Below are 25039 nucleotides of genomic sequence, written 5' to 3' on the forward strand. Positions count from 1 at the left end.
CATGCCTTCATCTCTGAAAGTTCGTTTAAATTAACACACCGGTGCTATGAGGGTTTGTTTTTTTGGTTTTTTTTTTTTTTTTCCCCAGAAAGCACTAGAATGAATTTGTTCCTCACAAAAGGCGTTGCCTACATCATTGCTGAAATCCCACGTAGGAATTTCTGGACAATTACGTGACAGTAAGAGTGGGGTTGATGAACCTGTCAGCCCCGTCTCCGGCTACAGTGGCATGCCCTGGGCGGCATACGTGTTCGTGTGCATCTCGTGGGACCAGGTACATGGGTTATATGTAGAAATGGGCATAAACAATAAATCCCGCTGACTTCAGCTGGTTTCTGCAAAGCACGGGTGAAGCCTGACTTTGGCCCAGGTAGGAAAGCTGCTCGGAGGCGCCAAGGCGGCCTCAGTTTTGTCGCACAGACGCGCCCGTCCCTCTGCCGTACCCCAACGCCTATGCGCGCTGCCACGGAGAACGGAGCCCGCGGGGCGCGGGGTGAGGGGCGGGAGCTCCGCGCTGCAAAACGCAGGGTCGCCGCCGCGGCCGGAGGGCGGAGGCCCAGCCGCGGGCCGCCGCCGCCATTTACCCGCGCCCTCCTCAGCGGCGGCGTTGCCGGGTGACGGGCAGCGCCGCGGCGGGGCCGGGGCTGTCGGAAGGGCCGGAGGCGCTGGCCGGCGGGAGGGAGAGGCCGCCGCCATGTCGGGGGAAGGCGGCGGCAGGCGGGCGGCGAAGGTGAGCGGCGGCGGCGGCGGCGGCAGGCAGGGAGGGAGGGAGGGAGGCCGCGGGCGGGGGCTCTGCCTGCGGGGCCGGGGAGCGGCGGCTGCGGTAACGCGCGAAAAAGCCGATTGTCTATGGAAATGAAAACTGGGAGGCAGGTCTCCTTCGGTGTGGAGGCTGGAGCTGCTCCCCGTGCGTGACCAGGGGAGCGGCCGGTCCAAGGCTTCTCTGCTCCCGATAGTGCTGCCACAGTGGCTCTGGCTGAAGGGCCCGCAGTGGCCAACGGCAGGTGCCTTGGGAGGAGGGTAAAACCCAGCTCAGGCACCCTGCTCTCAAGCCTTCGGTGGTTTGTGGCTCAGGGTCTTCCAATCTGGAGAGACTTCTGCCTTGCGTAATGTATTTTTAATCAGTTAGTAAAGCCAGCTGCTTTCAGAACCCGTGTCAACATGGTGTGTCTGTGATGTCCTGTGGCAAAGAGTCCAAAATACCGGTGGTGGTTTACGTGAAGTTCTTCCGTTGTTTTGGTCCTGCCGCCTGCTTCACGTTCTTGTACTGCATCAGTCAGTGACGAGGTTGTCCCTGATCACTCTCCCTGTCACCCGTGACTGTACAGACCTTTTTGTTGTATTCTTGCCAATCAAAACATATAAAAGGGGGGAAGAGTGGCACATGGTGATACAACATCATTATTGCCAAAAATTTAGAGGGAACTGCAAGATACGTTTTTTATAAAGGAAGGAATAGAAATTAATACATGGAGGTGGTTTTTTTTTTAACACAGAAAAATGGGGGAATGATGATAGAGTGAAAACACTGTATTTTACTTACCCTTGACAATAATGTTCAGTTAAATGGGTTAATCTCTGTTGCTGTTTTATTTCTGTATGTGTGGGAGGGGGGAATTAGTGCTGAACTTGAAGAAGTGAGTCTTCCCTTCTGTGTAAAACTTACTTGTGAAACCATTTCAGGATGAGCACCAAGAAGCAATTTCTGCTCATGCAGCAAGAGAGCAAACAGCAGAATACTCAGATGACTTTGAGAGTGATGAAGATGTCATGTTAAATGGTAAGACAGGATTAATTTTTTTTTCATCATATTTTTCCTTTTCTTAACTCATTACTAGATCGGAGAGAATCTTGGTGGGTCAGTATGATTTAATGTTCCAAGATTTCATATTTTAAGAACTTCTAAATCACTTAGTCCTCCTCTTCCAAGGTAGGAGCAGAATTCCCAGTGAAATCAGTGGTGGTGCCAGCCTGTTAGACCGGACAGTCTGTGCTGTTGCCTACAGTTGTGGGGCCCAGTTTCACTCCTTACCCATATTGTTTACTCGACACCTGAATGAGACTGTAGCGCACAGTACTGTGAATGGAAGTGGGTACGGGCAAACAGAAAGCCGTGTTCTTGTCTTACTGTTTTCCCAGTTTGGACAATCACTGAATAAGGGCTGCAGGACACAGGGCAGAGCATGCATGCCTGGCAGCGTGCACAAACCAGGGACAGATTTGATCTGGCTGTTTTTCTTGGGACAGGATGTATTTGATATTTGGTAATATTTATGTTTAGTCTGACAAGATTGGCCGAATGGCTCTTCTGTCTCCTGATAGGCTGCTGCATGTTGAGGGAAATCTGCATCTTAAATATCATGATGTATTTTTAAAAGGACCTCCTCTGTCTCCTGTTTTTCATTCACATCTGAAACATCTTTTAAAAGTTCATGGAATGCTTTGATTTCCCTTTGCTGACAAGATTTAGAAAAAAACCTCCTGCATTAAATATGTTACTCAGCTATCATGACATTGTTTTGTCATCTTCCTTGAGCATTTGAACTCTGAAATAAAGTCCATTAGAAATAACAGGCTACAGGAAGATAAAAATATTTTTATTAAACATGTGAACCTTAACATTGGAGCAGATACCTCCTTTGAGTATCTTATAGCAGACTTCAGATGGGACAGAAGTGAAGAGAATAGAAGGGGAGGATGGATTCCGGTAACCAAGCATGCCTAACTTTGTTGTTGTTGACTTGCTTTTACCTACAGCGTTAGAGACAGTTTTTTAGAAGGGATTTCAATTGCATGACGGATAAGCATTAACCAGTGAGTATTTCAAGTATTTGCTTCGTATTGGGTCCACGAAAACATGACAGGAAAGGAAATAGAGTGAGGATCTAGTTTGGTGTCTTTGCAGAGATCAGAGGTGCAGGAAGAAAAATGCTCATAGACTGAAGTCAGAAGAGTGTCACATGAAAAATACTTATAAATGGTAGTAGAATTTATCTATAAATCTGTGTCCTATTTTATCCACTTATCTCAAAACAGAAGCTGATAATGTGCTATTTTCAGGTATCGAGGAAGAACTTAATGAAAGTAATTCAGCTGCTGAAAGCCCTAAGAAATCAGTTGCTGTTGAGAGACCTCTCTCAGATGATGATGCTTCACAAAAAGCAGCAGATTTGGAAAATGAAGCTGCTGATGACTTGACTTTATCCTGTCATGAAAAGAAGCTTCAGCAAATAATGCTTTCAGAAAATGAAAACATACAGGATGACAGAGAAGATGGTGAAAAAGGAAGTTTGGAAAGTCAAAATGAGGGTGATGACAGAAAAAATAATGAAGAGTGTTCAACTGCTGAAGTACCGTGTGATAATATTGGAAGTGACCACTATAGTGACTTGAATATTCATAAACTACAGAAAAAAGGAAATCAGGAGGAAAACAAACCAATACCAAAGCCACGGGTGCACAAAACCAGAAACACTTCAGCCTCAGGTGAAGAGAAAGCATTTGAATGTTGTTGTTGCTACTTGCTTAGCCATATTACAATATTTTAAAGTGTTGTAATCAGGGTTATTTTCTGTGTTACGTGTTAGCTGCTTTGCCTTGCGGGGAATTTATTGAATATTCTTCTAAAAATACATGTTTTGATAACCTCCAGCTGCCAGGGGTTAAACTGAGCCAGTGCGGTCCAAGTAGCAGGAGGTTCCTATTTGCCTTTTCCTTTCAGGAGATGAAAACCAGCTGTTTGGGTACTTAAAGTCCAGCTCTCCATCAGTTCATGTCCATGGAAGGCGTGGGAGGGCTACAGTGTTGCCTCCTCTGCCTGTGAGTGCAGAATGTCATGTTCACACCCATGCACCCTTTAATGGCGAGGTCATTAAGCAGGCATCCCTTCCCTGTGACCAGTGAGGTTGGACCAGGGTGTTTGCAAATACAGTGTTGAAGTTGCGATGCTGTAACATAACAGAATGTCAGAAAATGAGCTGTAACCAAAACATCTATGAATGGTAGACTTCTCACCATCACAGAGTTAAAATTTCAAATGATCTTTTACTTCAAAGATACTGAGCCGCTTTAGATGCGTAGTCAAACGTGTAAAAAATCTGAACTTTAATGAGAATATCTTCATTAATTTTTAATATGCAAAGTGTAACTTGGAATTCTGCTAATTGGCTGTATATGCTTTTACAAATTTAAAGGGTCAAAAGAGTTCATATTTTTTATCTGCTTCATAGTACAAGAAGAATTTCTCCTATTTAATGTTGAGAGAAATTTATGGCCGGTCATTACCTGTGATGGAAGATTACAACTTTGAAATTGATAAGAGCATGATTAGTGATAACAGCTCCATTTTTTCTTTCTAGCACCAAAATGCTAGAAATGTGAGTGTGCAGCTGGGCACTCCAGATGCCGCTCTTTCCTGGCCAGTATGCCTGTGTAGTTTTAGACTGGCAGAAAAACGTTGAAGTACTCTTTTTTTCTTCATGTGAATCTAAGTAGTATGGTGATACTGGCATACTGTCTTCAGTAGTCAACCATTGTAAATTTTCTTATATTAAATAAATCAATCTCTCTGCAACAGAGGAGCTGATTTGTCCAGGGACTAATCTTTTTCTGCTCCTCAGATTTCTCTTGTGATTTACTGCATGGAAAAACTGTCGGTGCACTTGTAGGAATATTGTTGTGACCTTTTAGCTCTCTAAGCTTCACACTAATTAGACTTTACTCAGCTGAGTGTGCTGAATAGGCACAGTGATTCTCCCATTTCCTGCGATAGATTGTATGGACTAGGACTTTACAAGAAATGCTTCTTGGGCAGTGTGCAGAATTAGATAAGCATTACTGTGTGGATCAGCATACGTAAGGTAAAAGGCAGGTAGAAAAACATTGGATGGCTTGATCTTGATGGTGGCAGGGCAGGGGGAAGAAAACATGAAGAAGATAGGGTTACTAAACAGGAGGAAGGTGAAAGCCAGAGGATAGAAATCTGTAAGAAACAGTTGCATGATGGTTCTGCTGCCCAGTGATTGCCTTAGGGAGCGAACAGAGACACCACTGAAAAAGCTAGAAATAAACTGCAATCCCTCCCCTTTGACTGCATTTCTCATGATGTCTTCTCCTACCAAGGGTTGTTCTGTTCTGCACCTCGCAGAGAGGCAGTCTTCCGTTTGTATCTTCACTAGTAGATAACTAGACAAGCAGAACAGCAAAAATGTTTTCTTACAACAGTGCTGTGTTAGATACATGCTCTCTTCTGTATTATGAAAACTGTCTCTCCAGTTGCCCATAAGCCCTTGAGTGTAGTTTCAGTATATACAGAGATAATGATAAATGGAAAAAGTAAGTTCATAGATTGTCTACATAGAGATGATAATAGCTTTAAAACTTGCATTAAACTTTCTGAAAAAGTGGCTGTAACTCTTTATATAGCTGTCTGGATAGGACCTCACTGTGTTAAGAAAGCTGTGCTATTATTTAAGTAGCTCATTTAACTGAAAATACTTAGTTGAATCTGTCTTGACAAAAGTGTTCCAGACTAAAATGTCTTTAGACATAACTGAAATGATAATGTTTATTTTCAGCTGAGAATATCAGCATTCCTTTACTAGTTAGCTGTTATAAACTATCACCTCAGCCAAGAAGTATGTGGAGAAAATGTGGTCCTGTGGAAGATAATGAGCTTAATAGGTCAGAAGGAAAAATAACTTCTAGAAATGGATTTTCTTTATTTTCCTCACCATCATCCCTAACTACTTTGAGTGCCCAAGCCATGCCCAAGATAGAACTGCTTGATGAAAGCCCTGGTCCTGAAGTAGGAGAGCATGTGTGTTGATTTTTCACCATCTACATTAAAAACGTTGGAAACTACTTTCTATTCAGCTAACGAATTTTTTCGGAGAAAATTAGGACAAAAATACGAGTGGGGAAAAAAATGTCTTTGTGGTAGCATTCTTATAATGAGGGCCAGATAAGAGAACATCATTCTTTTTCTTTCAAACTAGAAACAAGATTTTGTGATGGTTTGCAGCCTTAAGTGCTGATTGGTTTTATTTCTTCAAATGCACAACAAGAATTATACTTTTCCTAGAGAACTCTGAACAAACTTTCTATTGAAGTATTATAAAGTCAAGTTAAACTATACTAATTTGTTACAAATTGCTCACATTAATTTGTCACTGTCTGATCTAAGGGTCCATGGCTAGAAAGTACTTCACCACAATTTTCCATTAATTTTACTTCCCACAATGAAAGATCTGGAGGCTCTGATTTACTGATGTGTGGAGAAGCACCACCTGTAAAAGGTAGAACTTCGATATGCACAACCAGATAACTGTTACCATTTAAACCTTAGTAATATCTAATGGTCCAGTACAAGTCTTAAAATTAGTGGTGTTCTTAATTTCCTTTCTGCTTTCTTTAAGTATCTTTCTCATGCCCTTGTGTCAACTCCTGATACGTTTTTGAGAATGGCCCAGCATCGTTCTTTCAGTTATGTCCACGTACGGTGTCATTCCACGTATTGCGGAATTTGGCCCTAGAGGCATCCCAGGAATGGGGAGGAACTGACTGAAGTTTGAGAATTTGGCTTTTGTGCTTTGACTTATGTCAAGTGTATGCATCATTGTCTAGGCATCTTTGAGACTTAAAGCAAGGAATTTTGATTTCATTACCTTTTTTTGCAGCAAGGAATTTTGATTTCATTACCTCTTTTGCAGTCAACATGATTAGGATAAACCTTTCACTTCTTCCTGCACCTTTCCCACGAAGTATAATTCAAACTGAGTAGTCCTTTTCTATTTTTTTTGGATTTGTGAATCCCTAGCAATCCTTAGGGGATGTGCAGACCCTTTAAGAAATATCAAATCTGTAGGTTTCTCAGCAGTATCCATCGAGGTTAGCTTTCGTAGTCCCCTTTTTCACCTGGTTACAAAAAATTCACGGACCCCAGGTTGAAAAGCACTGCAATAGGCTGTTAGACACCTCCTTTAATTTGCTAAGGGAATCATACTGGGGGGTAATTTGCTGTGTGCAGGACTGCAACAGATAGGTAACAGAATGTCAGATGCAGCTAGAATGCTGTGTGGCCTGTGTAATGTCTATATGCCGCAGACTAATGGATAAAAGGTAGGACTTGGCTTGAAGAATTTAGTGTAGAAAGGTGAATAAAAGTAGAAAACTCAGGCAATGTACTGAGTAGTAAGTAACAAATATGCTTAGATCTGTGATTAATTTCAGTTCCTTTTTATATTTTGCTAATACCTTGGATTAGAAAATTTGTTTGGTATAGTTTGGTGTTTTTAAGCACCATTAATGAAACAGCGTCTAAGAAGAGTTTGTATGGGGAAGAGGATGTGATCATCAGTGTACTGGGATGTGTAGATTCTCCGAGTGCAGGGACAGCATAAGAGAAAGAGAATAATAAAGGAGCAAATAATGTGAGGAGAAAGGAGGACATAGAAGCAACAATGGTGTGGAGGAGAAGGGATTGGAAAAGATTGTTTAAATATACTGAAATGTACACGCGTAAGATTTCTAAGCAGACTGATCAAACTTGTGTAGCTCAAACTGTCAAGAAAGAAACTGCAATAATACAGGTTTTATGTGACATTTCTTAGCTAACCATGGGAAGGTTAATATTTTGTATCCATTTTGCAAACAGAGACAAACTGACTTGCACGTGAAGTTCTGTGAAGTTCATGCTACGGACTGCTTATAGTCAGCAGTAAATCTGCTGTTGCCAGTGCCACAGCTTAATCAGAATTGTACAGTTTCGGATGCCTACAGTTGATATACAGTTGTACTATCTAGTCAGTGTAAAGTAAAATATGAAAGTTTACATATTAACAGAGGATAGAAAATGGTTCCTGTAAATTCAGAGATCTCCTTGTCACCTTGAGCTTACCTTCATCATTGTAAATCTAGGTTAAATGTCTTGGATTGTCATCATTGATATTATTTTCTTCAGGTAACTTGCAGTTAATCTCTCATCCAGAATTTACATTTCTCTTAAGCATACCATCGGAAAATTGTGGAAGACTGTAATTTGAAATTTACCATGGCCTTTTTTGGTTTGTCCCTGAATTGTTTTACAAATTTAGATCTCTGCATTAATTGCAGTTCAGATCTGAAAAAATGTTTTTTAAGTATTATTAATAAAGTGTTTTATAAATGACAGTTTCACCACTTAGGCATACATTTAAATTGAAGTGATTTGTGTAAATCCCCACCTTAGAATCTTTCCATTATTTCCTTGTGTCCCACACCCCTGAAAAACACAAAATTTTCAAATTGTCAAAAATTTCAAAATACCCAATTTGTCTTACAGACTTCATTAGTAGTTTGCTAAATGTCAGAAGAGCTCAGTGGCTCTTGCTTTTGTTTTCTACACTAGAACCATGTTTGGGGTGGTAAGACAGGTGGGAAGTTTTGTCTGTCATGCTCTCACACTCTATAACATTTGTTAAAACTTCAGTTGCTACTCCAGTCTTACATTTAAATACAATACAATACAAATTATTATTCTTCTTACTAGTCCACATAGTTCTTGAAGTATACAGAAAGTTTATTATATTAAATTTAGTAATATGTTTCATAAACAGATGGTTTTAGTACAGGAATAACAATACTCAGGAAAGATGAAATTCTTGTTAATGTGTTCTCTGAATCTTTTTTCTCCCGTTAGATCAAGATCAGAAGAAGATGAGCACTAGTGACTTGAAACTGGAGGATGATAGTAGAAAAACCTCTTCTGTGATAGAAGTAATGACCACCACAGCATATGAGAAAACAAAGAAGTTAGAGAAGTCAACAGAGGACAGTTCAGATGAAACAGTGAAAATAGTGGAAGCGCAAATAGTAACTGATACAGTACCAGAGGTAGCAGTGAATGATCAGTCAGAGCATGGGGAGTCAACGACCACTTCAAGAGAATCTGTCAAGGTGTCGTTCATACGCATTTTTACCATTGTTTAGAACAGTGTCCTAGAAGCGTGGCAAGAAGTTTTGTAAAGTTGCTGTCGGTAGCTTAAATGTACAGAACTCTGTTAGTAAAGCTGACAGTTTTCCTCTGGCTTCTAGAGCTGAGGCTCTTACAAATTCTGTAAAGTTTTATGGAAAATTTTACCCAAATCATTTAAACCAGATAAAGGTATTGAAATGTGTGTTTTCCAATCTTAAGGAAATACCCTTATCCATGTGAAAATGTCAAATCTATACTGTGGGGTTAGCTGAATTGGGATGAGCAGTGTATGCTGGCAGAGGGTGAAATCCATGGTGTGACTTGAATAATGGATAAGATGCAAAGCACTTTAAGCTTTATCACAAGAAAGAAAATATGTAGATATATGTAATTGTTAGATCTAAATATTAAAAACAGTTAAAAGCATTGATATGGTAAAGGGGCTGGGTTCTTTTTATTCCTTTGTACTTCTAAACTATAGACTATATTTTTACATAATACAAAGATACTTTTCTAGGTGCCATTTCAAAAAGATACAGACATTCTGAAAGTTTGTCTGGTTAGTTTGTTTGGTTTGTTGTTTTGTTAGTTTCTTTTAACTTTCTTACCCTGTACTGTACCCTTTCTATATTAGAGTGGCTTTCTTGCATGTTTTTCTAACACCATAGAATCACAGAATAGCTCGAGTTGGAAGGGACCCATAAAGGTCATTGAGTCCAATTGCCAACATCCTTGTTAGCTTGTAAAAATCTATTTCATCCTGATCTAGTTCTGTTGCTTGAGAGACTCTCTAATTTTACTTTTCCTCTGTGTTTCTTAGAAACTAAGTGAAACAAAGGAGAGAATTCTACAAAACCCAAGAGCTTCTTTATCTGACAGGTAAGAGAAAGGTGCTGTGTGTCAGTCTGCAGAGTGTAAGATGCATGTAAGTGCCCTGACGATGCTGCTTCACTCTCGTTTTCTGCCAGCATTGTCTTCACTGCTGACAATCTCTGACCGTCTGTGAAAAACAGTTTAGTAGATATGGCATGTTATTATAACCCTTCCTCGGGGTTATATCAGATCAGACTCCAAGTCTTTTGCCGGTGTCTATGATGAGTGTGTGCTACTGCATTCACCAATTAATCCAGTCCGTATGTCTTTACAGGTTTTAAGCTGTTTGTAGATGAAAGTGTAAGGAATTTTTAAACTTTCTTGGGTTGGATATGTTGAGTAATGGCTTGTTTTGGCAATAATAAAGCCCCCGGAAGAAAATGGGCTTCTTCCTCCTTTCCTTTCCCCTATCCTCAGCCAAGTGAATGTAGAAACAGAATCACAGTAACTTTCGGTGCACACTGAACAAGGAACACTACTTGGTGTCAGCTGCAATAAATGGGAAGATTGTTAATATGTTTGTGTCTTGGTATTTTTATAGGTCTCTGTCTTCTGCGCACTTAAGGAAAAAGGTGAAAGCTGTTCCACCAGCTACATCTGTATCATCTCAATATCTGGGATCATTAAAGGTGTTGGAAGATAAACGGGTGCAGAAGAACAGTACAGAATTTGACAAAGCAGATAGTTTACGAGCAGCTGTTTTCCAGGTAGATCTTAAACAAATAAAAAATTAACAAAACAATGGACAAACGAATCTATGTATATAAAGGTCCTGCTGGAGTAGTTAACACCTCTTATTTTCTTGAAATCAGTATTTCTGAGTATATTCCTTGCCAATGCTTGCAGGTGTAATAATCCTTTTATTCTGTTGGATATGCCTTTTCATCAAATTGCAAACTAAAAAGCTAGATGAGAGGGACATACCATGGTTCATAATTTACTGTGTAAGGCTATTTTCAGACAAATATATTATTTTCCTTTATTTCTTCTTCTTCCTTAGCGTAAGTAAGTGTGTAGTTTAAAGCTTATTTTCCTGATACGTTCTATTCAGTTGGAATTTAGGAAAAGTGAAAGCAAATCTAGTGTTATCTCCAGAAGGTTGATCTATGTTGGCTTTGTATAGAATTTCGTAACAGTTAGTTTGTGGGTTCCAACAGATTTTTGCTACTAATCTGTGTGAGAAAAACTTTTATTAACAGATGCTATTCATATTGGTATGTGACTTTAATACTTGTTATGGTTCTGGAACAAAATTTAGAACATCAGATCTATATTTGTGTTGTTTCCATAATGTTAAAAGGTAAAATAGACTTAATTTAGTACACTTGTATCTCTAAGCAGCATACCAAATATATAGTTAAACCTTGAAAATTTAAGCCTGATTCTGCAAGTGGCTCATAACACTTTATGAATGCCCAAAGTCTCACTCTTCCTAGTTGGATTTGATTCTCTTTTTAAGTATTTGCAAGAAAGACAATAAATGTAAATACTAATCCTATATACCAAGTGATAAGAATCTTTATTCCATTCTTCTTTTTAATTTTTTTTAATACTTTCATCTTTTGTGATTTTTTTGAAGATTTTTTTTTTTTTTGGAAGATCCTTAAACTTTTCATATTTTGTAGCTATGATTTTAGAACCTTAAATGTTTTTGATCACAATGTTTGTGTGATCACAGCTTCGTCTTCCACATGGTATAATTATTTAAGTAGCATGTGGAAGAATTAATTTTGGTGGTCATTATATTGGTGCTGCTCTAATAATATTTGGTTGTTTTAACCCAGCTTTTTTTAGTTGTACCTTAAAAGGACTTTAAAAGTATAAAAGTCTTCTAATGATTCTTACAGAACTGGTTGGAAAAGAAAAGGATCTTTCTACTGGAATTAAAGAGAACTGAAAAGAAGAAAGCTGAAAATCTAAGGAACAATGCTGAAAAGGTTTGTTTACATTCTTGTTTGAAAAGAAGTTGACAAACTATAATTTTTTCAAGTATGCATTTCTGTGCTTTCTTCCTAATTACATCACTCTGCTATTTAAGGCATCTGGTGTTCTCTAAATAGCATGAGGTGAACTGAAACAGCAAATGGCATGTCCCACTTGTTATGGTTTCTGTAAAGGGTGTGTGGCTGATGCTTCCCTACACATTTATGTAAGGTATGTTAAAAGTGTGCTGCTTAGATTAATTTTCAGGTTTGATTACAAAGACCTTGGGATATTCAGCTCTTCAGGTGTTAAATTATAATTTCTCATCTGTAAGAAAATGAGTTTGCTCCCTATCTCAAGAGATGCTTATCTACAGAGGACTGTATTTTGAATAGTACTATACACAGTTCCTAGATTTGGCTTTTCAGTATTTAATATGTTTCACTTCTAAGCATTTAACATGTATTTCATATTCTACACTTACTTTGCAGGAGTAGTTTGTCTCAATTAAGTTAAATTAAAAGTGAACGTAGAAAAAACACGCTCTGTATAGTTCTAATTTAATTTTGAATATTTCTTGGCATGTTGTCTGCAAATCAATATTCATTTCTTTAGTGCTCCATCTAATCCTATGTTTGACAATGAGTTTAAAGCGTACTATTTCAAGTATAGTTTTATATTTAAGTGTCTTTAAAAGTAGACTGTTATTTTCAATCTAGAAAGAAGCTGTTAAAAGAGAGGAAGCAATTGCATCTTTTGAAGCCTGGAAAAAAAAGAAAAGAAGAGAAGCAAAAACGTTAAGTGAAAAAAAGAAGCTTGAGGAACTTACGAAAAAGAAAGCAGCAGAACATAATAAGGAGAAAACAGAAGCAGCACAGAAGGTGATCTGACAAATGTACATAAATGTGTATTGGATACAATTTGAGAGATTGTTGTGAATAATTTTTGATTGATCCAACAAGAGGTGGAAATGAATTAGATTCTGAAATCTCAACATGGTTATTTTTTTAAAAAAGCTCATATTAGATTCTGTTCTGTTGGAAGTATCTAATGTTTACATTTGCACACAAATAGGCATTTTTCCATATTTGGATTCTATTAATGTCAAATAAACTATAAATCCCTTTGCCATGAACTATTACTTACTGTGAAAAATAATTTATTCTTTTTAGTTACAGTGATACCCAATTCTGAGCAATGCTACAAACATTCCAAAATTGGAATATGTATAAATTACAAAAAAAAAAAAACCAAACAAAACAAAAAAAAAAAAGCCAAAAAAAAAAAAAAAAACAAAAAACAGAATAAGCAAGTGGAGTATTGACAGAAAGGTGAGGGGTAAGATTTCTAATGAATCTGTGGTTTTCTTTAGGCATTCGAAAAATGGAGAGAAAGAAAAATGGAATATTTAAAAGAGCAAAGCAGAAAGGAAAAACAGTCTCAAAGAATCAGGAAGAAGAAGGAGGAGGAACTGGTTGCAGAGAAGAAGAGAGACAGTGTGTCAGCAGTTGAAAAATGGTACTGTTCCCCTGGGTTTTGGAATATCATAGTTTCCCAAATCTTTGGTTATAAATGCAATAGATCTGGGAGTGCTTGATGTGCTTTTACTTGGGAGACAGTGGCATGCTTGGGATCAGGCTCTTCGGTCCCAAGGGATAACAAGTATAACAATGAGAACAAGCTGTACAGCTCCTTTCAGTTTAGTAACTTAAATGCTTTCCTCCTCAGAAGGCTTCTGGAGAGATACTGCAGAGATCCCCAGGCAGAGATACTGCAGTTGAGAAGTAGGATTCATTGGGTAGTATAATGTCTTATGTGATTAGTCTCATGCTTCATTACTAAGCCATAGGGAGGAAGGTAAGTCTTGAAAGTTTTGTGTAATGCAGTGTATGAATGTAGATGTATTCAGAAGCAAATTACATGTGTCTGCTGGAGAAATTCTTTTAGTTTTACAAGCTGGTTTTCACAGACCATGTGCAATTTACCCACAGAAGTTCCAAATCTTAGGTTTCTTTATATGATACTAAATAAGGGAGAAAGTAGTACAGAAAAGGTGATGCCATGATAGATAGAATAGTAGGTTCATTTACACCTTAGTAGTATAATATATAAAGGTTAGACTTCGAAGATTTTAAGTAATGTGTTCTCAATCTTTTATTAAATGCATAAAATATCTCTTTTGGCTCCATTTAGTTAATCAGTTACAGATGCAGCATTTATTCTGTTACATGATGATCTCCCCTTCCACCGTACAGGAATGAAAAAAAGGAAGAATATATAAAACAGAAAAAAGTAGAGAAGATGCTAGAGAGAAGAAAACAAGAAATACAACAGGCAAAGAAGGAGGAAAAGAGTAAAAAGGCTATGGAGGAATATGAAAGATGGCTGGTATTTCTTTTTTTTTTTTTTTGCACTTTGTCAAAATTAAAAAGATTAATGTAGTAATGACTGTGAATGCTTGTAATACTCCTGTTTTTTCCTGCTGTTATCAGAGAGTCCAGATGATGGCAGCATCACATAACTATTCCCCCAAAATTCTTGAGCAAAATGGTGATAAAATACGGTGGGCTTAACATTTAGCGTACATGGAAAAAATATTCTCCCTACCTACATATCATAGGGTTTTGAATTTCATAGTTAGACTTTGTTTTTTGACATTCCATGTCAGGAGCAACCATCTCTGAAGGGCCAAATCACCACAGCACAAAACCTGCAAAGCCAGGCAGCATCACCAGCTGCAACAGTGAGTGCATATACATTCAAGGAAGCATTTAAAGTGGACGCTTGTATTACCTTATAATTGATAAAAGCACTTGTAATGAGGTTTGAGATTACTGCCATTTACTAAAAGGGTTGAACTCTGATGCTCCCTATTACGTTTTTCCTGCAACAACATACTTTAGCCACAGTCATTAAGCAGTAAAATAACCCAGTACTCTGGTCCCTACAGTAAGGCAGGGTTGATTTTTTTCCTTGCTACAGAAGGACAAATGAGAAGAGATCACTGGTGTTCTTAGCATATATTGTTTTCTTAAAGATGTGTGGCTTCCTAGTTAAAGAAAAACCTGCGTTTTTCATCCTCACCCTGTGACACAGTCATTCATTGTACTGACTCAATATTTCCTTAGGTTGAGACTGTTTCTTCTGTTGTCTCTTCCTTGTGATTTCTGGCACATGTCCTGTACATACTGTCTCTGTTGCCATTTATAAGAATGGGATTTTGCAACTCAGCTGGCTTAAGGTCCTTACAGGGATTCGTTTGGATTGTCAGTAGCTTAAGATCTTTTCCAGTCTCCAGTGGACTTTATGGTAGGGGTTTTTTTGTTTTTTTTTTTTTGGGGGGGATTGTTTTTTTTTTTTTTTTCGGGGGGGGGGGAAGGGGGGGAAATAGATGAGAACTGAGTGAGATGTATGGGTATGGGACAGATCTTACAAGGACAATCATCCTTTACTCTGCTATCTCAGAAATACGCAGTTATGTAAAAGAGCAGGAGCCTGCATGTTTTCCATTATCTCTATTTTCAAACATTTTTAGTCTTAGGCTTAAGTCTTTTAAGGTCTTCTTTGACCTGGTCCTCTGTTGGAATACCTCTGATTCTGAAATCATTGGTAAGAAGTGTTTTCTTTGGTCCCCTTTGTCAATTGATTTCCATTCAGCTTTGTCAAATGACTAGTGTCCAATCTTAGATTATTTCTTGCTTAGTCAATATTTCTAATTCCTGAGAAAGGTAGTACTGTACTTTGAGTAGTACCTAACACTCTGTCCCGGTATTCTCCGCCTACTGAGGCTATCCTCAATTACTGTAGTTCTACCAGAGCATCAGTGTTACATCTCATTGTACAACTGACTTCCTTGCTGTCTTGGACTCTGTACAAAGGTAAAAAAATGACTCCTTTTTTGGGGAATGAAACCTGCTTCTTTGCACAGGCTCCCCTGTTCAAATTGTGTATAAATTCCTGTGGTCATCACTTCAGTGGGACTATTAATATAAATTTCAATAGTTGGAGGAATGACTAGATCCAAACGGATGTACATGTGCCTGTGTGAGAGGAGCATGTACAGTTTGAAAAATAAGCAGGTGTTGGAGGATGTGATAGGTCCTGAATTGGTTGGCAGAGGTGCCTCTAAATTTTTCTCATTTTCAGTGTCTGTGTGCAGGTGTTGACTGATGTGTTGCATGCCGACTCTTCACACTTCCTGAAATTGTGCTGGTTTTCGCAGCTAACACACCTTTATTTGAGGAAGTGTATTGGGCAACAGCTCTGTTGTCATGTTTGGCCAGAACATTATCTGGCTTTGTATACTAAGAGAAATAAACGTCTTCAGTGAACTGCAGGATAGAAATGCCTATAAAGTTGTTAGTGTATTATCAAGGGAACTAAAATGATATCTGCCTACAGGTAGATAAACAGGCATCAAATCTGAGAGAGCAGAATTGTGGAAGTCTTAAGTGTATTATTTCAAATAAAGGGATTTTTATTTGAAGGGAACTAGAACAGGAGTAATATAGTAGGAAGTATTCTAATACGTTTTCATTAACATTCCACAGAAATAAATGTGTAATTCATCCTTGGCTTTCCTGAACCAGGTATTGACCGCAATGCGTGGGTAAAACAGACAGAATAATCTCCTTGTAGTTCTTCTAAAATAAAAGAAACATTCTGCTTTTATGTTAATGGGAATTCTGTTACTTAAACTTTTAGAGATCAGTGTGTGAATGTTTGGTAACATAAGTGCATAGAGAAGATTACTTTTTAAGCATTAAAATAAATGCCCTGAAAAAGGCTATTAACACTTGTAAAATACTAACATAAAATGGATAATCTTGAGTTGAGATACTTTTAGTATTGCTGAGGCAATTTAAGCTTCTGATTTTTTTTGTTTCTTTCCTAGTATTTGCCTCTTTCTACTTACCACGTACTCTTCAAGCTAATCTAGATGTTATGCTTGATAAATGAAAATTGTTTACTTAATATGTATTACCAGTGTCTGACACTTGTCATTGACATGAATGTATTCTGAGGAGCAACATGTGGAAAAGAATCGTGTAGAAAGTTTGTAATGACAGATTGGTGTAGGTTCCATTATTTTTGCAATGGTAATCTTGATACCTGTTTTCTGTGGAGAAAAGTGAGTATCCTAGGTATGTTATGATCTCCATATTACGTGATAAATGTTAACCTAGTATGAGTTGATGAAAAGTAAGGCTGCTCTCAAATGATTCTTGAAGATCAGCATAGTAAGGTTAACTGCCCTAAAAGAAGTTTGAAATTTTACCTTGAGGTCGAGCATGCTCAACATCTATTTTTGGCATTCTAAAGCTGTTTAGAAACGTCAGGAAATGATGCACTGGATGAGTCTCATGGATTTCTTGCTTTTCTGCTTTAGAAACAGCTGACATGGGTTATTCATTTCATGTCTTTTAATAAGATCTATCTGAAAATACTTTCTATATTAGAATTTTAATCTCCTGGAATTGCAATATGTTAGAAATAAGGCTGTTATTGTTATTCCTTTTAAATGTTGTAAGGCTTCTGTGCTATCTAAAATTCAATTATTATGTGGCAGTCATACTGCTAAAGAATGTGATCTTCCCAGAATTTTGTAAGTGAAAAATAGATTAATCTTACTAGGCTATTGAGTAGGAAGCTTCCACAGAGGAATCAAGCTATACAATCGAGTTGATCCTAGTGTATGACAAGCTACAGCTACTGTTTTAATCATTCACTGTTTCTGTTACTCTTCTCGTGTTAGTGCAAATAACATTTTGTTTATTATTTTAGGGAAGATTTATATCAGTTCTGTCTTGTGAGAATGTGAACTGTGGCTAGGACTAGAACATAAAAAGCTTTCTGTGTGTTGAAGGCAGGGAAGAAGACAGTAATTCTTCATGTCAAATTCATTCTTTTAAAAAACAATTAAATTAACTCAGGACTCTTTCCTTGGCACTGGGATTCATTCAGGAAAATTGAATCTTCAAACCCAAACATTCAAAACTGAAATAGGATTCAAAAATCCAAAGCAACTTTCATTCCCTTCCTGGATAGGTATGTGCTTTATCTTTGGGTTGGGTTTTTCATACATGTACTCAGTGAAGAGTGTTTTATAGACATAAAATATACACTTTTCTTTGTAAGACGTGATTTCTCAAATAATTGCCAATACTGCTACAGTACGTCCTCTTTTAATGAGTTTTCAATTACCTGTCCTGATACATCTTTCAATGTCAAATACAGATTCAGATTCTAAGATTTATGGAATATGATTAATTTTTTGTAAAAATAAATTGGCTGGATACGTGCAGAACTCCAAAACAGGAATATGAATTACATATACGTTCCTTTACAGAGCACATCCTTCCCAATCTTATCTGTACTGCTTGCACATATTTTGTCATCTTTGAAAAATATCACTGATAATGCAGACTCTTTTCCCCTTAGGGTACTAACCAATTCCCTTTAAGAATTCCAGAAAAAAAGACCTTGACTTTGTTCTGAAGGCCCAAAGCCACCAGTTGTGTTCATCCAAGGAAGATCTCTGTGGAAGGAGAAAAAAGGCAAAAGCGTAGGATGACACGGAAGAATCAGTCTTACAGTGCTACAAGCTCAGTTTGTCTCAATTACTCCACATAATCCAGAAAGATACAATTTGTATGGAGAGATACTGGGTTTTTTTATTAGATTGCGATGAACTTTTTGTATCGCTTGTTTTAGTGAAGGGCTTTACTTCTTCATGCAAACCTTGCCTTGCTTTTAATCAGCTTTACTAGTAGCAACATGAAATAATTATGTGGGGTTTTTGCCAGACCAGACATTCCTAACTGAATTGGATCTTCAGATTTACGTTAACGAAGACCTAAAGGACACAGATTAAAATCATATTCCTAGGGTTGACGTTTCAGTGCCTGATATGCTTCTTTAGGTTATTGCACACATCACATGTAACTAGCATTAGTACAGTTTGACTGCTGCATACATGTAAAACAAGAGAAAACTTCCACGCCAGCTCCCTTCCCTTACAGTAATGCTTCTGCCCCCATTGATGGCAGCTTTAAGCCTGCACATCCACGGTGCACCTTCACTGCCAGTGATGTGCATGCTGGCTGTTGGTCCTAGGAATGAGCGTGCTGTTCATGTGGCAGAAAGCCAGCTGCCCAAAGACCTTTCATCCACCTGTCAGGGTGTCAGTTATGCTCTGGTCCATAATGTCAAACTTGGTTCCACCAAGAGAGAAACCACTTTACGTCAGTAAGTGGTGTGCTCGGGCATGCACCACAAACCTGCAGGTATGATACAAGGGAAATTTGCACCTATAGAGAACTCTCCAGTGTAGTAAATCGCTCATGCAGATGCACTCTGAGATGCTGGTCCTCACAATGGTGAAAAGCAGTCATCTTTGCAAAGGTGAATGCTTATTTTATATAGAACAGAACAAAATAAAAATTCAATAATTATTATAAATAACTGCAAATTATTTTTTGAATGACAGGTCTCTTGAAAATCACGAGTTAATCAGGCACAAAAAGAATATTGCAAGTATCCTGCTTATCTGTCATCATCCTAATTGCCCATTGCTGTTTGAAACAATCGAAAATGTCATCAGAACCTTGCAGTGTTTCTAATATGTTAGATAGATATTTGTTTATAATGAAATTGTTTAATTCCCAGTTTGTTCTAGTACATGGCAAGTGTGATTTAATAAGTACAGAAAGTTACAAAGATGCATTAATGTTCTCATGTAATGAGAATAATATATTTAGCATTGTGATTTCGGTATCCTCTTAAAGAAAAAAAGTAATTAAGATGAGACTGATTATACCCAAGACAAATAGAGTACCTAATCCACTAGACCTTCTGTTGGCATTTTTATTTAGATAGTGCACAAAACCAGCCCATCCTCGAGACAGCCACCTTAATCATAAATGACATCAAGTGTGCAGCCTCTTGTGTTGCAGTGTGTGTGACTGAATCCCTAAAAGGGATGCGCTGAGCTCCAAAAGGCAAGTCTCTGTTGCATGATAACTTTTCATTTTACAGAAGGAAGGTATAACAATAATTGTAACTTTTCTGTTGGTGGAGTGGGTTTCTTGTGGGTTTTTTTGGGGTATTTTGGGGGGGTTTGTTTTTTTTTTTTTGACACTTCTTTTTATTCTCAGGAAAAGAAAGAGAAGAGGGAGCAGCTTGAGAAGAAGCAAAAGAATTTGCAGGCTGTCCATGGGGATGAAGTGCCTTGTCCCTGGAGTCCACCTGGCAAAGTCAGATATTCAAGGAATTACTGAGCAGTCTCTTGCCTTCTATGAGAAAAGATGATCCACCGAGTTCTGATAATGGCTAGTCATTATTTCAGTAACAGCTGACTTTCACTGAATCCACTATAGATGTTGCATCCTTTCTTTTTGATTTACTTGATCGCTGCAGTTTAAATGGATCAGTTGTCCCTTCCCACTGCATTAGAAAATGTACTGGGTTTTGTAATTCCTCATTTAACTTAGTTTTGCTCAGTCCTGTGCTACTTCATTCCTTTTGGTGGAAGTGTGTATTCAGGATACATAAGGCTGAGCTCTGGCATTCTTTTCACCCAAGAAGTAGCAGAATGGTTATTTTTAAGTTACTAGGCCACACTGCTGGGCAGTTAAGTCTGGAAGAAATGCTTTGAGGAGGTGGGGATGATGGGCGAGGAGATGTTGGCTCTCTTGGGATGATCAGAAGATGACAGAAGGTTAAGAAGTATGGTGGGGGACTTCATTTTCATACATGAAGAGACAAGCTACAGAGAACGTAATATAATTCGTAGATTATGTCACATTATGAAACATAACAATAGCTTTTAAATTAAAACTGCATCACGCAGAAACAGGATTTCACGGGGCCAAAACCAACCATGTGGTGGTGCAAAAGAATTAAACTGGAATCTATATAATGTAAAATGATCCAGGACTAGGTAGGACTGTAGCTGTTAATTCCATCTCAGGTCTTCCTATACATTCCACAGATTTCCTGCTTCCTACGGGAAACTGGTTTTAGGGGCAGGTTTTGCAGTTCACACAAAATCTTACATAGAAACTGCAAGGGCAGAACAGTGGTACTGGTATGAGGCAACCTTAGACACTGATAATTATTTTGGGGGAACTTAATTTAAAGGCTTCTGTGGTGGTTTTTACACTATCAAGTAAATCCTTGCCAAACTTGTTTTCATCACTGCTAATGAGCTAGTTGTAGTGAATTATTAAAATTTCTTCTGTTTTTTCATGGCTATTTGCCTCACTATTTTGGAAACAATGGCAAGACTACATGTCTTTAGAGATCTTCACATCTCTTGTTTGCCTGCTGTCTGAACTCAGGCTGTTACTTATGTTTCTGTTTTCTTACTTGAATTTTAATAATCACCCCAGACCAGATGTGCTCCTCAAGTGTGTATTTTTAAAAAAAGCCCACAAAAACGACATCACCAACTGAGAAGTAAAAAACTTAGTCTTTAAATTATAGATGTATTTTCTTAAAAATGAGAATCTTTCTCCTGTTTAGACTGACAGCCCCCATGGGAAGTCAAAAGAGCATTTGGGAAGTAGACTTGCCTTTTTCGCTTGAGTCCTGTGCTGTTCATTAAATCGCTGAGATACTCATTAATTTGCATTTCATGTAACACCGGGGCATTTCCTCAGACGAGAAAAACCACAAGAGAGGCAGGTGAATTTCTTTAGTTTCCCGATGCTTCTTGCTTGTTTTTTTACATTGTAGTTAGAGCCACTGAGGATTTAGAAGCGTTTGTTTTGGCCATAACTGTTTCTGTTACTGAAATGCTGTTCAGGTAAAATTTATTGCTGGTATGTATGTAAAAGTGAAATTAGAAGGATATCTATTCTATCTCATTGCTGAATATGATCCTGTTCGTTATTGTTAGTATGAACTCTAGTTCTGTGAATTCCTAATTCAGACCTTTTGGAAAGTTTATGATGGGCTTAAGCAGATGCTCGAAAGCAAAAAGATAAGATCTGTTTGTTAGAAGCAGTAGGTAGTGGTGCAGTTACCATCGTTAACCTAATTTCAGTCAAAAGACGTAGAGGAAGGCTTGTAAAATGTACACTGTTTCTGCTGCATATGATCTATTGACAGTGTCAAGGAGTATTTGCTAATCTTGAGAATAATGGTGAGGTTTCATTAGTAGTTGTGCTGGATTTGTATACAGCCAAATCATCTGATGGATCAACTTTGATCCATTGTGAGGAATGATGGCAGATTTGATACAGCTTCTAGATTATGAAGTATCTTTCTTACAGGATCAGGTTTGAGTATATTGCCTGGTTTTTTACATTGCATGTCTCAACTTCTAGTTGCCTTTCATGCACCTTGTTCATGGTAGCTCTGTTGTGTATTAGGATTTTTGGGTAGGTCTCTGCTGGGACTGTCTCTTGCTTTAAGTTCTGTTTCTTCCTCAAAAGACAATTTTACTGGACCTGGCTTTTATTCTTTTATCTGTTTCTAGCCTTCTGTTACTGGGCTGTTGAACCTGAAATATTGTGGCTGGAACAGTTTTTGTTCCATTGAAAAGTCTGTAGAGAAACCAGGGACGTTTCTGAGACCCATCCTTTGATTATACAGTCTGCAGGTAATGCACACTTGGTTTCTTCCAGTGCACTTTAATGACAATAGTGACCATTTTGCCCCTTTTGTGAGCCTCAGATTTGTGCCGAGAGTCATCACTCAAATGCTGAACTTCTGGATAAGGGCAGCATTCGTACAGGTTCATGCTAAGCTCATCTTTTCTCATTTGGGAGGAGGAGAACATTGGTCAAGAAGGGGAGAGGGCAGGAGAGAGGCTGGAGCTTTCCGAAGCACCCCGAGGCCTGCAGCCTGCTCTTGCAGAGCCGCCGGAGTCTGACTGTGTCCCTAGGCCGTTTGTGGGGTGGTTTTGTAGGCTCTCCACCCATGCTGAACTTCCTGCTCTGCAGTCTAGCAGATTGCATTACCACAGAAGTTCCCAGTTAGGGAATCCTGCACATTAGATTTTTTGCAGAGATCCAGTCAATCCAGATTTTAGCCGGCTTAAGCCAGTCTGTAGCACAGATGCTGCAGAGAAGCGAAGACGGGGCTTTCGTAAACCCTGGGTCTGGTTCTGACTGTTACCTCATGGCAGGTCAGGCGTTTTTTCTAGCAGTAGTGGTATCACGATGACAGGGTTGGCATTCAAAGAGAAAGAATCCACTGCCGACACACTTTCAAGAAGTTGAGATGTCCAGCCAGGGCAGCTTCAGTGGGCAACCTGAGAGGTACAGTAAAATTAGATACCAGTAAGAGAGACAGCAGAATTACAGCACAGGCAGAATGCAACAGAACTACCAACTCAAAACTGACCCACCCAAATTTTACGGAAAAATTATTTACAGAAAAATTCAGGCATTTGGGCTGGAGGAGTGATGTGCATCATTGGTCCTCTAGGCTTCTAGCACTTGGAGCCTTGAATTCAGGGTTAGTGTGTTGAGAAACTATAGCTATAATATCATGGGGAGATGAAATGTGTAGCAGACAGCAGAGTTTGCTGTAGAGCTGTCGTGGTCAGATCAGGAGAGTCTGAGGCAAAGTGATGCAGCCTGTGAGAAACAAATCATCTGGATCTTTATTTTTGCAGTGTCCAGCTAGAGGAGGTAAGGCAGGTCCCTACGCTGTAGTTGAGGGATGCAGATTAAAAGTGTGGCAGAGGCAGTGGCAGAGCTAGAAAAGTGTTTGTCATGTGCCTGTGCCTAAACTGAACAGTGCGTCCTTACTGCCTTTAAGCCTTTAGATGATTGGATGGAAAATGTTTCATGGAAGGTAGAAGTGGGAAGATGTTGGTGACATCTTTCAGAGGAGTGATATACCCGGCACTCACATAAATTCACAACTTCTCAATTAGAAAAAAGGTGCTGAAGGTCTGTAGACGTGGAAAAACAGTTGATACAACTGTGAGTTTAACTTTTGTAGTAGTTTTAGGAGCTTTGTCTAATTTTTCATTGTAAAAACTTGGATACGTTACAGCATGATGCAAATGTTGTAGAAAAAATAGAGCTGAGAAATATGAACATATGTACATTACTTGATAAATATGTAGATGTATCTGTATAAATCCTGTTAATGTGTTTATTGATGACAGAGGGAAAATATTTTGTATTTAATAAAGTGTATTTTAGTATAACGTCCTCAATGTTTTCATCAGATCCTAGGATACAAATCTTTATTTAAAGCTTTAATGCATGTAAATGACCTAGGTGCTGTCTGAAGCACGAGCTATTCTGTCGTCACTGTTAATACCACACGTAGACAGGGAATTGTATCCCACTGAAGTCAGAGCTTCCGGCACTACAGCTCTCTCCTGCAGCTCACCAACACTCACTTTTGCTTGCTGCCACGCCAATGCATACAAACAGTTAAGGAACACAGGGGTTTCCAAGTAATAACCTGGAAGATAATCAGTATCTCTCATTTTTTTCCCAAGTATTTCATTCAGGCATTAAGTTTGCATTGGTGCACTGAAAGGCAGGGTTGATGATAAATAATCTTCTATTCCAATTCTCTCGTTCTGGGTAAGAAGGATTACACGCTGTTCTCCATCATAGCTTTTTCTTTCATATTCACAAAATACTAGGTGATCTTACCCAGTGGGTACCTCATGGACTGCTGTGTTTCACTCGGTTAACTGTGTGTCGAACTGAGTTACTTGAACCTGACTAACAGGGATGAACTAGTTTGGGCTGTCAATGTTGACGGCAGCCTTGGCTGCAAGTCAGGAGCTGGACTTTCTCCAGTATGTCTGTATCTTTCTTGCACCGGGGAGCCCAAAACTGAACATGGTGCCCCAGCTGCAGTCTCACACGTGCCAAACAGGGGGGGGACAGTTGCTTTCATCCACCTGCTGAAAAGACTCTTGCTAATACAGCCAACAATGCTGTTGGCATTCTTTGCTGGAAGAGCCCGTGGCTGACTTACGTTCTTCTTCTTGTCTCCTAGTACCTCTACATCCTTTCCTGCAAAACTGCTTTCCACCCTGTTGGGGGTTCAGCCCGTGCTCTTGCATGGGGTTATTTGGCCCTGAGATGCAGGACTGACTTTGCCTTTGTTGAACTTAAAGGTTCTCATCAGCCCACTTCTCCAGCTCCCTCAGAGACACCCTACTTGGCTCCATGGACTTAACTATGGCCACTTAGCTGAAGTGCTCCCTTATTCTGTCCTCCGCCACAGTGCCTGAGGGCAAACCTCACCAATAAAAAAAAACCAACCAAACAAACAAACAAAAAAAGGCAAAAAAAAGCATCAAGT

At 38.8% G+C, this 25039-nt stretch overlaps 1 protein-coding gene across 1 annotated transcript; it reads left to right on the top strand.

The window, feature by feature from the left end:
• The first annotated feature begins 425 nt into the window (after positions 1 to 425).
• On the top strand, positions 426 to 23914 carry MAP9 (microtubule associated protein 9). Its single transcript, XM_042808308.1, has 11 exons — positions 426 to 730; positions 1684 to 1780; positions 3061 to 3486; positions 8678 to 8934; positions 9774 to 9832; positions 10368 to 10533; positions 11674 to 11763; positions 12469 to 12630; positions 13122 to 13267; positions 14005 to 14137; positions 19906 to 23914. The coding sequence occupies exons 1-11, from the start codon at positions 695 to 697 to the stop codon at positions 20026 to 20028; spliced, it is 1695 nt and encodes a 564-aa protein (XP_042664242.1). The 5' UTR covers positions 426 to 694; the 3' UTR covers positions 20029 to 23914.
• The last annotated feature ends 1125 nt before the right edge of the window (positions 23915 to 25039 follow it).

The sequence above is a fragment of the Tyto alba genome, unplaced genomic scaffold (assembly GCF_018691265.1).
Source record: "Tyto alba isolate M040663 unplaced genomic scaffold, T.alba_DEE_v4.0 Super-Scaffold_6, whole genome shotgun sequence".
In the NCBI taxonomy this organism is placed as follows: domain Eukaryota; kingdom Metazoa; phylum Chordata; class Aves; order Strigiformes; family Tytonidae; genus Tyto; species Tyto alba.

Excerpts from the sequence above, each read along its gene's own strand:
- MAP9 (XM_042808308.1), top strand. The coding sequence starts at position 695 with ATGTCGGGGGAAGGCGGCGGCAGGCGGGCGGCGAAG. Across the intron at positions 9,833-10,367 it reads AGAGCTTCTTTATCTGACAG|GTCTCTGTCTTCTGCGCACT; the intron begins GTAAGAGAAAGG and ends GTATTTTTATAG. Across the intron at positions 11,764-12,468 it reads TAAGGAACAATGCTGAAAAG|AAAGAAGCTGTTAAAAGAGA; the intron begins GTTTGTTTACAT and ends TTTTCAATCTAG.